We start from the raw sequence: 17,631 nt of genomic DNA, 5'->3' as shown, positions 1-17,631 counted from the left end.
AGATAAAAAACTGAAGCTGAGGAAGACAATGGCTTGCCGAGAACCACTCTGTGATTCCACTGCTAAGGTAGCATTTGTAAGTCTCTTGGTCCCAAGGACAAAAATTATATCCATCTGAGTTCCTGAAGGTCATTGGAGGCACTATTTAATGCCTAGCGTATGATTCCCCCACCCCCGATTTCTGATCTGTCCTTTCTCTGACCTTTTCCCCCCATTCCCTTCAGCCCTTACTGGAGGAGAATCCTTTTCCTGCCCCTGCCCTGCTTTACAAAAACTTTAAAAATGCATTCAGTTTTCTAAAGTATGTTGGTCTGGGAAAAGAAAAGCATAATGTCATGGGGTAAAGCTGAGACTTGCTGTGATCTGAAGTATAATTAAACTCCCCTGTCTCAGAGGGTGAAAATAAACTCTTTACAATATTTCAACATTATTGCTATTGAGAATAGAAAAATAACGTGGTATGGAGAGAATTCGTAGGCAGAACAAATAGATTGTTCATACTTTTAAGACAAAAGAAGCTTTCTGTGATGAATAACTTTCTGTTCTAAAGCTAGATTTTCCTGCTAATCAGATTTATATAGCACTGAGGCGTTTTTCGTGTTTTCTAATGCAGAAGCAGAGACAGTAGAGCTGTTGGGTATAGCATTTAATTTTCTGTGGCACTGCATCAGGCTGGCTTTGCACTGTGACAGAGCTGTTTTATGACACCTGACTCTTCATTAGCTTAGATTGGATATACTACCCGCCCAAAATTCAGGCAGTCATAAACATTATTTTGAAGATAATGGAAAATGATCAGGATAAAGCTTAGAGACAAAAACCAATGTTCAGATTTTTGGTTTTATTTTTTACCATGTCAAAGTAACATGGGTATGTTTTCATCCAGAGAATGTTGACAAGAATGAGAGAGAGAGTTTGTATGTGTCTAAGGTGGTCGGTCTTGATATAGGAAGTGCTTTTTCACATGTGGACACTTCTGGTCAACTAATTCCTTAGGGAAAAAGTGAGGTAATATAGTGTGCTGTTCTGTACAACCCCATCCATTGAAAGGACAGGATGACTGAATTTCTTCTAATTACTTTAAAGGACAGGAAGGGGGGAAATGTCTTTATTGTATATTTCTTTTCTTCCAGAGTCCCGATATATTCTACTACCAGTAATTTTGCATCACCTCTATGTGCATCTGCAAGAGCAAAAGGATCTGATCACATGTGCACGCATCCTAAGCAACATATTTTGCCTCATCAAGAAAAATAGTTCTGTAAGTAGAAGCTTCATCATATGGAATTGAGGTTTAATGGTATGTCTCATTGTTCTGTATTCAATTATGATTTCTTTAACTCCTAATAGGAAAAACTGGCAGAAAAGGGTATTGAGTTAGAGTTCATTTGAATTGTGTTTGAACTAGGTCAGTAGTAGCTTAAGGATGTTACTGATGTTTTAAAAAATGAAATATTCAACACAAATTTTAGAATACCTTAAACAGAAGAGGAATATATCTCTGTAATACTTTAAGAAAAAGGGAACTTGTTATTCATGGGGGGGGGGTCCTAAGATCTCCCTGGCTGCTTTACCAGAGAGGTGAAGATTTTACCCATAAATTATCTCCACAATCTAGATACACTGCTTTTTCTTCTAAACAAAAGTGGATAGTTTAAGAACAAGTGGACTGTCCACCAGCTTGTATTTCTGTTTGTTTTGGAGTGGTTGCACATTCTTCTATGTGAATACAATAAAGATGGCAACACATAAGATTGGTAGATAGATCCTCAGCTAATGAGCTGAAGAAACACATGACAATATCAAACATATAATTCCTTGTAATCCTTGAAATCTGAGCTGTTAAGTGTGTCTCAAAACAGCAAACTATATTCCAGCATAGAGAGATCCATGGTACTTGTGGGACAGAGCATTGGGCTGTACAGTTGTCCGCACACACACAAGCAGCACTAGATTAAAGGAGAGAAAAATTTCAGAGACAACCAAGAGTGCAAGTATGAACATAGAGAAGCCTCACATGTATTGGACATTCCCATTCACATGCTTTAACAACTCACAAAGAGGGAGAAGGAGGATTTTAGTGACAGCAAGCAAACATCTATGTATGCAGAATGTAAGCTGTTTATCAATTGTGTTCTAGGCAGATCTCATAAATTATCAAGACCAGAAGTTTTTTCTGTTACACAGATATGAATGCTCCTCTGGTTGTGTAGTTGTGGGGGGGCAGGGAAGTCTCTTTATGTACTTTTCATAAATCTCATATCATTGTACTTTTGAAATCTTGCTGGAAAATAATGGCATTATAGTCATTATCCAGACATTCTAAGAAGGTCCTCTGAACATGTGGGGAGCACCATTGTGGCAGCAGGCTGTGCTCCTGAAATATGTATGTTCAATAGAACAGCTGTATCTGCAGGATCTCATTTATTTATTTATTATTTGATTTATATCCTGCCCTTTCTCCAAGCAGGAGGCCAGGGCAGCAAGCAAAAGCATTAAAAACACTTTAAAACATCATAAAAAAGACTTTAAAATACATTAAAACAAAACATCTTTAAAAACATTATTGTGATGGCCCCTTCAGAGGACTTGGAGGAAGAGGAAGAGGCAGAGTTGGCAGACGCAGGAGAAGGAACTGGTGGAACCCCTGAGGACACAACTCTGGCTCTTCCCCAGCTGGACAATGTCCAGGACCTGGCTGAAGCCCCTCAATCGGATTCTGGGTATGAACAGGAGGCTCCCCTCCCCCCTGCAGAAAGGAGAGGCCAGCGAGTAGCACAGCAACAAAGGAAGAGGTCGGGTCTTTAAGAACAAGCAGCTCTGAGCAGCTGGGAGACTAATCACGGGCACCTGGCTTAGGGAGTCTGTTATAAAAGGCAGTTCATGGCTGCAGCAGACTGCTGACTACAACGTCGGTTGTGACCCCTCGCGTGTAATGCTGTTGCTAGCCTCTAGACCTTTGGACTGGACCCCTGGCTTTCTGAACTCTGCTTCCCTACCTGGACAACGCTCTTGGACACTGCTACTGATTAGTTTGTCAAGTCTTTCTTCTGCCAGCCGGCCTCCATTATCTGCCTGGCCTTAACTGATTTATTGCTCAGCTAACTGCCGGCTGCATCATTACTGCCCAGCCCCCAGCCCTGAAGCTCACAATTATTTAAAAGCTTTGAAAACTTTTTTTTAAAAAAAGGTTAAAAACATATTGTTTTTAAAGAAGGTTAAAACATATTAAAGAGCAATTCCAACAGACGCAAACTGGGATAAGGTCTCAACTTAAAAGGCTTGTTGAAAGAGGAAGGTCTTCAATAGGTGCCAAAAAGATAACAGAGATGGCGCCTGTCTAATATTTAAGGAGAGAGAATTCCACAGGGTAGGTGCCGCTGCGCTAAAGGTCCATTTCCTATGTTGTGCAGAACAGACCTCCTGATAAGACGGTATCTGCAGGAGGCCCTCAGCTGCAGAGCACAGTGATCGACTGGGTATATAAGGGATAAGATGGCCTTTCAGGTATCCTGGTCCCAAGCTGTATAGGGCTTTGTACACCAAGACTAGAACCTTGAACTTGGCCCAGTAGCAAATGGACAGCCAGTGCAATTCTTTCAGCAGCAGAGTGACATGTTGGCGATACCCTGCCCCAGTGAGCAGGCTTGCTGCCGTACTTACCACCAGCTGCAGCTTCCACACCAACCTCAAGGGCAGCCCAACATGGAGCACATTACAGTAATCGAGCCTAGAGGTTACCAGTGCATGGACAATAGTAGTCAGACTATCCTGGTCCAGATATGGCTGCAGCTGTCTTACCAGCCGAAACTGGTAAAAGGCACTCCTAGCCACTGAGGTCACCTGGGTCTCTAGTGACAAAGATGGATCCAGGAGCACCCCCAGACTACAGACCTGCTCTTTCAGAGGGAGTACAACCCCATCCAAAGCAGGCAACTGACCAATTATCTGAACTCGGGAACCACCAAACCAGAGCACCTCTGTCTTGCTAGGATTCAGACTCAGTTTATTGGCCCTCATCCAGCCCACCACTGAGTCCAGGCAGTGGTCCAGGGCTTGCATGGCCTCTCCTGATTCAGGTATTACAGAGAAATAGAGCATACTGCTGACACCTCACCCCAAATCTTGTGATGACCACTCCCAAGGGCTTCATATAGATGTTAAAGAGCATGGGGGAACAGGATGGTACCCGGCGGCACCCCACAGCACAACTGCCAGAGAGCCGAAAGACAATCACCCAATGCTATTCTCTGAAAACGACCTTGGAGGTAGGATCAGAACCACTGTAAAACAGTGCTTCCAATACCTATCTCACCAAGTCAGCCCAGAACCATGGTCAATGGTATCAAAAGCTGCTGAGAGATCAAGTAAGAGTAACAGGTTGCACTCCCCCTGTCCTTCTCTCAATAAAGGTTATCCATCAGAGCGACCAAGGCCGATTCAGTCTCATAACCAGGCCTGAACCCAGACTGGAATGAGTCAAGTTAATCTGATTCATCTAAGAGTACTTGCAATTGCTGCACCACAACCCTCTCAATCACCTTCCCTAAGAAGGGGGTATTTGCAACTAGTCGGTAATTGTCACAAACCAACGGGTCCAGGGTGGGCTTTTTCAGGAGTGGTCAGATCACCGCCTCTTTCATGGAGGCTGGAGCCACTCCCGCAATGATGTGTTGGCCACACCCTGGATCCACTCGGTCAACCCCCCTCGGCAAGCTTTAATAAGCCAAGAAGGGCAAGTGTCGAGAGGACACATTGCTGGCTGCATCATAGCAAGCACCTTGTGTACATCATCAGGCCGCATCAACTGAAACCATTCCCAAGAAGTTGCAGCAGACGCTGCATTGGACACCTCATTGGGCACTACAGTAGATATGGATGGGGCATCAAGACCGCTACGGAGGCGAGCAAGTTTACCCTCAAAGTGTGTTGCAAACAATTCACAGTGGGCCTCTGAAGGGCCTAAAACTCCATTTCCTGGAGTTGATGGCAACATCTTGTCATGGCCCCACCCTGCCAACACCCCAAAACATAATCTACTGCTGTTGTTTTCTGTTCAGCCAAACCACCTTACCAAGACTCTCTTAATAATTGCAGAGGAACCACTAGCTACTTTACTGGCTCACAGTTTTGGTATCTCTCCTTAGGCATCCATAATCTATATAACAACCCCTTCTCCCTCACAATTTGCTCTTTATAAGCTCAGAAAAAGATTTTTCCTCACTTAAGGCCTGCTTCCTGTTTTTAAGCTGGTGTCACTGTCTACCTCCTGCTTAAAATCTTGGCTTTCACAGCAGGCTTGTTTTGGGAGTTCTGTCATGTTGGATTTTGCTTCTTCCTCCACAGAAGACTCAGCAGTAACCATTTGTTCATTCAGACTAGCAGGTTCAGTCTCGGGCAAATGGTATACAATGTCATCCAGGCTCTGTGTTTCTAACTCTGCCTGAGCAGCTCTGGCCTTTTGCCCCCTGCCCTTGGTGACTATGTATATCTTTTCTCCTGCTCCCACAGTATCTCTGTCTAAGATCACAGGCTCATCCTGTTCTGAATTAATTCCAACCTTAAAAACTCCCTCCTTGCCCCTCCAAGAAACTTTCACTCTAGCCAGTGGGATACTATTTGGACCCCCCCTGACTCCTTTAATATTTATGGTCTCATTGGAAACCAAATCTGAGGTGGCAATAAGGTCTTCTCTAACCAGCATAGGCTTTGTTCCAGGGTCGAAGACAGCCCAGTACTTAGTACCATTTAAAAGAACTTCCTCCCTCAGGCCATTATCATATTCATTGGTTTTCTCAAGTCTCACTTTGCAGTAGTGAACTGTCTTTGAGGACTCTGAAGAGGATTCTATAGTTTTACACATTTATACTGAAACTGTGGTGCTAGATATCATTGAGGTCTCTGGACAAGCATACTGTAGGTGAGCAGGCTTTTTACATTTATAGCAAACACTTTGGTCATCCCTATTAAACACAGGCTTGAACTGACACAGGTTTTAGTTTGCAAACTGTGTTTTCCTTAGGCTTTGACTGTTCTCCTTTCAGACCCATATTGTGCTCACTGTGTTCAGTGAGTTTGTAATGGTTCTCCCTGAACAGTCTGCCTGACCCTCCCTCTATGTTCAAGGCAAACCAGTCTGACAACTCAGCAGCCGCCTGAACATTTCTATCCCTCACAATTAACTGAATTTCTGAGGGAAGTTGGTAAAGGAATTGATCCAGCATCATTAAATCCCTTATACTTTTCTTGGTGTTCGCATTAGCACTGCACATCCATTTGCCAAAGAAATCTGTTAATCTGGCACTTAGATCTCTACATAGGACTTGCCAGCTTATAAATGACAAGACTGAAATTGTGTCCTGAAATGATCTGGCTCCAGCCTGAACCTCTTATACACATAATTGGTCATAAATGATAGGCTGTTCTGAGGAAAAGCTGTGGTAAATTTCCACCAGTTCTGCTGTTGCCAAACTTGGGATAAATTTCATCCAATCCCCCTTTGGTATTTCCCAAATTTGTGCAGTGTTCTCAAAAGAGGATAAAAATATTTCAGGCTTTTCTGCAGAATAAGGGTGGCGATCTCTGGGAGTTACTTTTGGGATTTTAGAGCTCTCTGCTTTAGCCCTTTCTTGGTTTCTTGTTTGTTCCCACCAAATTGGCTCATTGCTTAATCTCTCCCTTTCAGTTCCTAATCTTTTTATTTCCACCTCACGTTGCTTCTCTCTCCCTCCTCCAATTCCATTCTCCATCTAACCTCTTGTCTTTCTTTTTCCTCAGCCTCTCTCCTCATTTTCTCCAACTCAATCTCTCTGTCTTTCTCTCTCTGCTGCATTACTGCCCTCCATTTCTCCCTTTCACATTCTAAATACTGTGGGTTCATGGGTGATGTTTGGGTTCTCTCAGACGGTGTTGCTATCACACCAGCTCATTTTGTTAATAGATACTGCATCAGCATTAACTTTATTTTATCCATAGTTTTCCCTTCTGAGGGGAGGTTCAGCTTCCTACAACGCTCCAACAGAGCTTCCTTCTTCAAACTCAAAAACTCTGCCATGTTTCACCATCACACAGCTCACCACACACTCCTTAAAGATTTTCTTGCTTATTTTTTTCTCTCACACAAAACACACTGTTTGGGGGGGACTTCTTTGGTTGGTATCTACCACCTGTCATGCCCCACCCTGCCAACACTCCACCTTTAGCAGAGGGGAGATATGGGTTTACCTTTCCTCCACCTTTCCTTATAACAAAGCTGCTATTTGGGACTGTATTTCCCTCAGCTCTTGTTAGGTCCCCAAAAGCCTCAGCTCCCCTGTGTATCTTTATTGCTCTCAAATATAACAGCCCTGGATAGTCTTCTGTGACCTGCTACCATTACTTTCTCTGTACTTTGCTGCCACCATTGATACTGTTGCCCCCTTTTACTTTTGTAATAGATGGCCAAGAACCAGGCATGTTTTTAAGTACAAACAAGTTTATTTAACAGATTTCTAAAGCAAGATTGGTTACTTTTCAAGTTCTCAATCATGTTGTTTCAAGATTATAGTTTCAACTGTCTTTACTATATTGTCAATTGATATCAACTTGCCTATAACCCTCTACAACCCCCTCACACCCACACATCCTCCAGCCCTTTCTATCCCAGCCAGTGTCAAACCCTATCAAAGAGTAAAGTCTTTGAAATATAAATCAGTCATTCCATATTCACCCAGCCAATCCCGCACAACACTCACCAACATTCCATACTATCATTCCCCCCTCTCAACTCTTACTGCTTCCCATACTCAATGTAAACCTCACTTACCATCAAAGTACATCCAAAACAATTATTTACATAGGAATATGGAACATTGCATATCTCTCTTCATACATTATAATAAGCATAGAGATTGCCCTCCCAGTTCCATTCATTGTACCCACTTAGAATGTCTGAAGATGGTTTTCATCGTGGGCAATTTTGCTCTTTTTCCAGTTTAGTTAATTCAGAATGGTAAGTATATCAAAGTTGGTGGAATGCTTATGCTACTTTTGGTATAGTATATTTCAGAAGTTGATAAACCCACGATGAAGTATTTAAATTCTTCCCTTTCATAAGGCAATTTAGTTTGTTAAGATTTGGCTGAAGAAAACTGTATTTTATTTTCATTAATACCCACCCGTATTGTCCATTTCTTCTTCCTTTTCAAACAAATCAAAGGAAAAGTCAGTTTTGGAAGAAATAGATGTAATTGTGAACAGTCTGTTAGATGTACTGCTCAGAACCATCTTGGAGATAACAAGCCGCCCTCAACCAGCAGGGTCTGCGACTAGGCTTCAGTTTCAGGATGTTACTGTAAGTGTTGCTGCAGAAATAACTTGACTGAAGATTTGGTTTATCACTTTCCCTTATGTGTCTTAATGTATATCAATGAAAGAAAGAGCTTCTAGTTCCTGTGTGGTGTGCGTGTGTGCGTGCGTATGTGTGTGTGTTTAAATGTGAAAATGAGCATCCAATTGCACCAGAGCTTCCCACTGGATTGTATATGGTCCTGCCTCAGATATGAAAACCATTCATATTCATATCAAAGGTCCCCAGCATCTCCATCACCATCGTCTGACAATCATTCAACAGTGCTGGTAGATGGGCCAGTGGTCTGGCTTTGTATAAGGCACCTTCCTATGTTCCTAATCCACATGATTTGGAGTGATATGTGTTATGCATTTATTACTATTTTGATTTGGAGTATTTTCACCAGGATAAAGTGAAAGAGAAAGCTCTCTGTGGATTATAACATATTGCCAACATAGGTGACAGATTATCGACAGGACTGAGTAAGAATTATTTAGCTCTAATTCTTTGAATTGAATGGCTATTATTAGTAGACCTGCCAAAACCATGCAGACCCAGATAATATTTGCTAAGGCTTGGGATAGGTCATTCAGGCTTTCCAATAAGCCAGGAAGCTTTCCAACAAAAACATTTGCAGAAAAATATGACTGGCTCAAAAAGTCGTCAAAAACTGCCATTTCCAAGCTGAATCCTGGTAAGACAGAAGCCCTGTTTCCAAGTTTTCTTAATTGTCAGGTTACTTTTTCTTGTCAGGGTTGCACTCCCTTGAAAGAGCACTTACGTAGCTTGGAAGTTCACTTTCACTAGAGACACAGGTATCTTCAGTGGCAAAGAGTATTTTCTTCCCACTTCAGCTAGCATGCAAGCTGCAAACGTTCTTGTACACCTGTACAGGATAGCTTGGCCACCATTTCACAGGCCTTGGTAACTTCTGGACTGGACTGTTGCAATGTGCTCTATATGGGGCTACTCTTGAGGTTGATTTGGAAATTGCAGCTAGCGCACAATGGTGGTACTTTAAAAATGCTTGAAAAACACAAAATTGCAGAATGATTTGACAATTAACATTGATGACATATAGAGATGGGGGAGAATTCTGTGCAAATCAGACTTGGGACAGGATTTTTTTTGAAAATCTGCTTCCCTCCCCTCTTTCTGAATTGATCCTGAATGCTTTGAAGTTTCCACTGCTTCCCCCCAAAAAACAACACTATTAAATATAATTGTATTCCCTACTTAAAGAGTTAAAGCTACAGAGAAGCCTCTCTAGTATGAATGCTGTACTTCCTAATCCTTCTCGCCACCTCCTCTTCCTCCTGAACAAGAGTCAGTTGTATGTTAGTAAAGCCCCCATGTACCACCCTGCAATGGTGTGAGAACATAAGAACACAAGAAGAGCCTGCTGGATCAGGCCAGTGGCCCATCTAGTCCAGCATCCTGTTCTCACAGTGGCCCATCTAGTCCAGCATCCTGTTCTCACAGTGGCCAACCAGGTGCCTGGGGGAAGCCCGCAAGCAGGACCCGAGCGCAAGAACACTCTCCCCTCCTGAGGCTTCCGGCAACTGGTTTTCAGAAGCATGCTGCCTCTGACTAGGGTGGCAGAGCACAGCCATCATAGCTAGTAGCCATTGATAGCCCTGTCCTCCATGAATTTGTCTAATCGTCTTTTAAAGCCATCCAAGCTGGTGGCCATTACTTCATCTTGTGGGAGCAAATTCCATAGTTTGACTATGCGCTGAGTAAAGAAGTACTTCTTTTGTCTGTCCTGAATCTTCCAACATTCAGCTTCTTTGAATATCCATGAGTTCTAGTATTATGAGAGAGGGAGAAAAACTTTTCTCTATCCACTTTCTCAATGCCATGCATAATTTTATACACTTCTATCATGTCTCCTCTGACCCGCCTTTTCTCTAAACTAAAAAGCCCCAAATTCTGCAACCTTTCCTCGTAAGGGAGTCGCTCCATCTCCTTGATCCTTCTGGTTGCCCTCTTCTGAACCTTTTCCAACTCTATAATATCCTTTTTGAGATGAGGCGACCAGAACTGTACACAGTATTCCAAATGCGGCCGCACCATAGATTTATACAACGGCATTATTATATCGGCTGTTTTATTTTCAATACCTTTCCTAATTATCCCTAGCACGGAATTTGCCTTTTTCACAGCTGCTGCACACTGGGTCGACATTTTCATCGTGCTGTCCACTACAACCCCGAGGTCTCTCTCCTCGTCGGTCACCGCCAGTTCAGACCCCATGAGCGTATATGTGAAATGAAGATCACAGTGTCTCTTTGAAATGTCAAAGCACATTCTAAAAAATTCTTGGTGAACCCTTACTTATAGCCGCAGTTTTTGGTGTTCTTTCTAACTGCTGAAGGAGGTCAGCTGTCTCCTCACAGGCTCCAACAGTGACATAGGAGCACACTGATAGTCTTTACAGGTTGCTGTAGCAACGAGGTGTGGCTCAGATTCTTTAGGCAGCTGCAGTGTCTCTGATAGGCTTAGGTGCCCAAAGAGATGTGCAATAATGGAGATCTATATAACACATACTTAACACATACTTAACACATACTTAACACATACTTAGACCCCCCCTTCATATATCTGGCAAGAAAAGAATGAAGATTTTGCGAACTCATTGCTGCTCTAGTTTCTTTTTATTCCAAGCAATGCTATCCAATTGGTAGAATTTAAAGCAAACTTTGTCGGTAAGGTTCATATTTGCAAAGCAAACGCAGGCTCTCACTTTTCTTATTTCCCTTCCTTCCCCCTTCCTTAATGTGGGCGCACCTAGGGTTCCATATTAATTTGTTATGTTAACCACTTCAGTGCTCTTCCACCTTGTGTTCCTGCCTATACCCTTAAACTGGACTGGAAAAAAGCATAAGTTAGCAAAAATAAGGATGGGATGGAACTAAATTGAAGTTTGGAAGAATGTAAGCGGATAGGGACCTGCAAGTGGACTGCAACCCTAATGATACATATAGCCTAGGGCAGACCAGGCAGCCAATATTTTTTGCATAATATGGTGATAACACATTTGTTTCGTAATATATAATGGACAAATGGGGATCGTTATCACACCTACACTGTTACGAATGCAGCAACTCTGAGAAAATTACGAATTCCGTAAAATAGGAGGAAAAATTCAGGGGAAAAAATCTGTGCCAATTACAGCTGCAGCCCACCGCAAGAAATCAGTGCCAGTCTGAAAAGATAGACTGTCAAATTCAGTCGGAATCCGATACCAAGTCCTATTTATTTATTTATTTATTTATTTCCCACCTTGCAGTAGGTGGATATGGTGGATATTCTCCCCCACCCCTAGTCTCAACCAAGTTAATGCCAACTAAGGTATATGGAATCTCATGGTTTTTCCCCTGTGGAGAGAACAGCAGAAGGGGAAAAGATTTTAGAAATCCCTCTCTCTCCTGTTCCTCTTTTGAAACTTGGCAGCCTCTCTCAATGGTTTTTCTTTTTTAAAAAAATGTTAGGAGGCACATCTTGTTGACGTGTGTGCGTTGTTGTGTGAAACAGCATACATTACGTTGGAGTTAAGTTGAGCAAGAAACTTCTTCAGAGCATTAGATCATGTTAAGAGTCTTTATTAAGACATTATGGCCAAAGGCTTAAGAGTAAATACATGTAGAGTTTCTTCAGTCACCCCCCTTCTAGTACATCTCTCTCCAAAGGTAAACACAGAAGAGAACCTCTCCGTTCAGAGGCAATACACAGAAGACACAGCTTAACACAGATAGCTGCTAGAACTTTTCCCAGTCTATCGCGATGGTTACCATAGCAACGGCCTTGGCAGTCCGTTCCCAGACTGGGCAAAGACATAACTCCCCATAGTTACAGTTTTTCAGACTTGATGGAAAAACAGACTCAGTGACAGTGCGGTTCAATGGTCAACACATCTCTCACATACCTAGTTCATCTGTAGGTATAAAGTCCTACTATGTTAAATGGTGTGGAGAGGTAAATGTGAGTTGGAGAGTTCAAATCTGATTTTCTTTCAGAGAACACAAAACATGTAAGTGAAATAATGTCAGGTTTATGCTCTGCTTTTGTCAGAATGGGAATCTTACACAGTGGGGATGCATAAAAGAACTAACAGCTGACCTATTTTTGTTCATTCAGCAAAGTTTTCAGGGAAATATTTAGCACCCTCATTCTTTGACAGGCAGCCTTATTAGTCCTCCTTTCCCCTCACCTTTTAAAAAATATTTTCTAATTGAAACTGGTTTCTAGCAATATAGTCTAAATTGTATGTTATTTTGAGAGCAAACATTTATAGGTAATCTAATAAAAATGTGACATCTTTAGTTTTCACTCCTTTCCACTGGCAAAAAAATAATAAAGTCATATTGACAGAGTTAATATGTGGCTTTAGCAGCAAGTTCTAATTCTGAGAGAATGTACTTATAAGATTTCAGAATTTCTTTACATTTTAGTTATGAAAAGTTGTAATGCTAAATTCTACAATACATTTTTTCCATATTGTTGAAGGCTTGCTGAATATAAGGCCATTGACTTTAATTTAACCATTCACATATGTAAATGTTGCTAAATAAGGCTTGTGGGATAAGTATAGCCTTAAGTTGAACATGTTTCCTTTTAATGGATTTCTTCAATTTGCACATGGCTTTGCTTTCCACAAAACTGTATGAAAGTCTTATTCATACACAGTACTGAAGAATAGGCTCTTGGGGTCCTTGCACAGTATTGTGTAAGCCATTGTATGGGGAAGTTTCAAGTGTCACATCAAATACTTAATTTTTAAGTGACTCATTGCACAGCATAAGGCAATTATATACTGTTATGCAGCAAGTTCATGCAGAACTATATTTGCTTATGGCAACCTACTGAGCCAAATGCTCTTGAGATATTTGTCAGGAAAGATACCACCCAGTTTTGAGTGTAGGTGTCAGGTTCTGTCCCCTAGTGTTGTTAGAATTCCATTATATGCTTACCAAAATGATACATTAGTAAATTTTATGACATGTAGGTGGACTTGTACTGAAATACCAGGCTTGGCTTTCTATCCCAAAATCAGAAACCAGCCTGAGGAAAAGGGGGGTTTCTATCATCTCTGCACACTGTTTGACTGGATCTGTTCATCATGGATTTAATAAAGTGCACATGGTGACTTAAAGTGTAATCCTGTATACTTTTACACACAGTTAAGTCCCGCTATGTTCAATGGGGCTTACACCCCAGCTGAGTATGCACTGGATTGCAGGCTGAAACATTCAGTAAATGTAGTTTTGTCATATAAGCAGTAATATCCTTGAGATAACAAAAGGTCACAAAGATCTGAGCTTTCTTCCTGCACAAGCTCCTATTTATTTCAGTAGATCTCAAATAAAGGATGTGCCTATTTATGTTGTGTATATGTTCAGTTGATTAATTGGTTTTCAAACCAAAAGATAATTAAGCTGTATATATACCAAGTGTGGGGAACCTCTGGCCCTCAAGATGTTGCTGGAGTACAACTCCTATCATCCCAGCCATTGGCCATGCTTGTTGGGGTTGATGGAAGTTGTAGTCCAGCAACATCTGTTGGGCCAAGGTTCCCCACACCTGATGTATACAAATACAGGCCTTTGGGACTTCCGGGGAGGGTTAATCTCTATGACTAATTGCCTGTTACTCTGAACTGTCATTGTTTTATAATTTTTATCGTTTGTATTGTATTATTATGATGTATTTTATTGTAACTGAGTTGTACGTTGCCTAGAGTGGCCACTGGCCAGATAGGCGACACATAAATTAAATTATTATTATTATTATTATACAAGCTCTATGTTTATGTAAATAGTTCAATTCATTTAGACCAATTTTTTTTAAAGTACCACCTGGTTTTTTTCTTCCATGTGGCGTGAAGCTCACTTCAGTTTCCACATTGGTACTGGAATAGATGTCCTGCTAGTATAGCATCTATAGGTCACAAATAGATAAGAACACAGGAATATATTTGCTCAACGTGGAAACTGTGTTTCAGAAACTTAAACTTGGTAGCTCAAGTAAATATAAACAGCACAATCCTATGCATGTTGGCTGAGGGCCAAACTACTTATTGTGCAAAATACATATGTCTCCAGTTTTTCTTTCATTAGTAGAGTTTTAGCCTTTCCTCTCCAGTCATTATTTGAAACATACAGAAATCCAATGGGAGCTTTTTTCTAAGCCTCATGGCCATGAAGAGGAGGGTAGTTTCTTTCTCGATTGTAGCTGGAGATGAAAGAGATGAACATGGCGTACGGTGGTTCTGAAGAGAATCTTTTCCCCTGCAATGATGTAGCTGCATATTATGTATTTACTGAAATAAATACCACTTTGTTCTGCTGGACCTATTCCCTACAACTGCAGCCTCAGGAAATGTGAGTTTCTTAAACATTGAGGGAAAAACTGCCTAGTAACTAAGAAAAATGTGTTGGGTTTAAGGTTAATCCTTTCAGAGGGACTTTCTTTTGCTTATCTTTTTTTAAAAAAAACATACACCTCAGTAATCAACTGAAGATATAGTCTTTTAAAGGTGCCTTTCATTTGTAATTCTTTTCTTTTTCAAAATATTTCTTGTAGGGAGAGTTTGTTTCATGTCTGTTGTCATTATTGCGACAAATGACAGACAGACATTACCAGCAACTCCTTGAAAGATTCAAGACAAGGGACGAGCTGAGGGTAAGTAGCAAGGCTTGTGCTTTGGCCACCTATAAATGGTTCTTTTCACCTTCTCCCTCTTCTAGGCAGTTCGTCATTGTTGTGTTTTACTAATGGACATACATATGTGTGAGGAGCAATCCAAAGCCAGTTAAATGAACTCATTAATCTTAGTGGGAATTGAGCATGATTTAACTTCCTCAGGTTTTAGAGTTCGTGGCAACTTACTAATGTGCAATACAAATTTTCTCATGCATAGGATCAGGGTGGTGCAGTGGTTTACCTGCTAGGCTTGATTGTGGAAGATTCAGGTTCAAATTCTTGTTTTGCCACAAAACTAACTAGGAATGAGGTGGTTGTCTGTAGCTCTACTAAGAGTATGTCCATTTAAATTAATGGTCTTGTTAATCGTGCCCATTAATTTCAATGGGCCTACTCTGAGTAAGACTAATTAGATACCACTATATACACAAACATGCATGCATTCATGCACAGAAATAAGGCAACTGTGCTACATTGAAAATTACTGTAATAATAATAATAATAATAATAAAATTTTATTTCTAGGCCGCCTATCTGGCCGAATTAATGGCCACTCTAGGTGGCGTACATAGACTAAAATATAACATAGAGTAAAATATAACATATAATACAAAACAACAATAAGTATACTCAATCCAAACCTACCCCCATCATACAAAAATTTAAACTAAATTAGACAGAGGTCTCAAATGCCTGCCTAAAAAACCATGTTTTCAGTTCTCGGCGGAAGCCTGTCAGGGAGGGGGCATGGCGGAGATCATAAGGCAGAGAGTTCCAGAGGGCGGGGGCCACAATTGAAAATGCCCTCTCTCTGGTCCGCACCAGCTTAGCTGTTTTGACTGGTGGGACTGAGAGAAGGTCTTGGGAGGTTGATCTCGTTTGGCGGCCTATCTGGTGATGCTGAAGGCGTTCCTTTAGATAAACTGGACCAAAACCGTGTAGGGCTTTAAAGGTTAAAACCAACACCTTGGATTGGGCCCGGTAAACAACTGGTAGCCAGTGCAGATCTTTAAGTACTGGAGTGATATGGTCTCGGCGGCGGCTGTTCTTGATCAGACGTGCCGCCGCATTCTGTACCAGCTGTAATTTCTGGACCGTCTTCAAGGGTAGCCCCATGTAGAGTGCATTACAATAGTCTAAGCGAGAGGAGACCAGGGCATGTACCACCCATGGGAGCAGATGGACAGGGAGGTAGGGTCGCAGCCTTTGTATCAAATGTAATTGATACAGGAGACCTGAGCCTCCATGGACAGCTGGGAATCAAGAACAACACTGAGGCTGCGAACCTGGTCCTCCAGGTATGATAAAACAGTAATGCATTGATTTATGTATGAAATGGAAATGGACTGCCTTCAAGTCGATTCTGATTTATGGTGACCCTATGAATAGGGTTTTCATGGTAAGCGGTATTCAGAGGGGGTTGACCATTGCCTTCCTCTGAGGCTGAGAGGCAGTGACTGGCCCAAGGTCACCCAGTGAGCTTCATGGCTGTGTGGGGATTTGAATCTGGTCTCCCAGGTCGTAGTATATGGAACCCAAATACTGTGTCTGTATTTGCATGAACAGAAATTCTTTTCCCAGGATAAGAAAAAAGCATTTCAACAACATAGCATTTCCCATTGCATGGAAGAACCCAAACACATACATTTAGCACAGTTAGGCACATACGCATCCCCACCTTCCAAAACAAACAAACAAACAAAAAACACCCAATCAAAGGCACATACTCCTTGCTGTGTTCAATTAAAAATGATGGATTTTTAAATAACTTTACATATTCAACCACCATGCATACTACTATACAAAGAGATAATCAAATATGCAGGGAAGCCCAAATGCAGGAGAAAAGGAAAGATGAAGAGACGGACAGGGAAGAGAGATAGAAAAAGGAAGTTTGTAAAAACAATTCACTTTTATCTTAGGAGGTTTTGGTTGGTAGTTTCTCTTGTGCGTGGAAAAGCTAGTCTCAGGTGGGTAGCTAGTTCTACCCAGCAGTTGAAGGCAGAAGAGTGCTAAAGAGGGTTTTCTTTACAAGAACTTCCTGCTCTGCGCAGCTCCTTATTTCAGTTTCTCTTCTGCCTTCCACCAAGAATGGTTGATCTAGCTCCTCTCTGCTTTCAGGCCTGTTTAGTTTGGTGTTTTTTTCCTATTGTGTGTCTGTACCTTTTCCTTCCTTTACTGTTTTCCTATGTGTGTCTTGTTTAATACAAAAAAGGTTTTTTTTCTCATTTTACGTTTCTCCCTCCCCCCAGAGACTAAGCAGCCGCCCCACCACTTCGGCTGTGAGACCACTGTCTTCTTTGTTGGACTATGCCCCCCCGCCTTGTTTCTCAGGCGCTTCTGTGTCTGCCTACGGGCAATCACCTGACCGGCCTCCTGCTTTCATGGTGTGAGCGGGGATGCTGAGTGCCTGCCACCCCCTCCTCCATCCTCTCGCCCGCGGAAGGCCTCAGCGGGATGCTTCAGCTGCGGGGAAAGCTTATTTGGCCCCCCTGCAGCTCATCAGCACCTGGCCTGGCTATTATCACAGCCCTTAGCCCCCATAAGACCTGCAGCATGGTTTGCGCCCATGGGGAAGGCAACATGCAAATTGGATC

The 17,631-nt window shown here is 41.9% G+C and overlaps 1 protein-coding gene across 6 annotated transcripts in view; it reads left to right on the top strand.

Annotated features, from left to right (window-relative positions):
• DOCK4 (dedicator of cytokinesis 4) overlaps nucleotides 1-17,631 on the top strand; it is a 386,414-nt gene that overhangs the window by 233,854 nt on the left and 134,929 nt on the right. For all 6 annotated transcript variants that reach the window (XM_061640010.1, XM_061640007.1, XM_061640006.1 and 3 more), the window contains 3 exons: nucleotides 1,134-1,261; nucleotides 8,198-8,332; nucleotides 14,915-15,013. In XM_061640010.1, the coding sequence (XP_061495994.1) occupies nucleotides 1,134-1,261; nucleotides 8,198-8,332; nucleotides 14,915-15,013 (362 nt within the window). The remainder of the gene's footprint in view (nucleotides 1-1,133; nucleotides 1,262-8,197; nucleotides 8,333-14,914; nucleotides 15,014-17,631) is intronic.

This window comes from Rhineura floridana, chromosome 8 (assembly GCF_030035675.1).
Source record: "Rhineura floridana isolate rRhiFlo1 chromosome 8, rRhiFlo1.hap2, whole genome shotgun sequence".
Taxonomy (NCBI): Eukaryota; Metazoa; Chordata; class Lepidosauria; order Squamata; family Rhineuridae; genus Rhineura; species Rhineura floridana.
The sequence above is the reverse complement of the archived record's forward strand: the minus strand, read 5'-3'. Positions and strand labels throughout refer to the sequence as shown.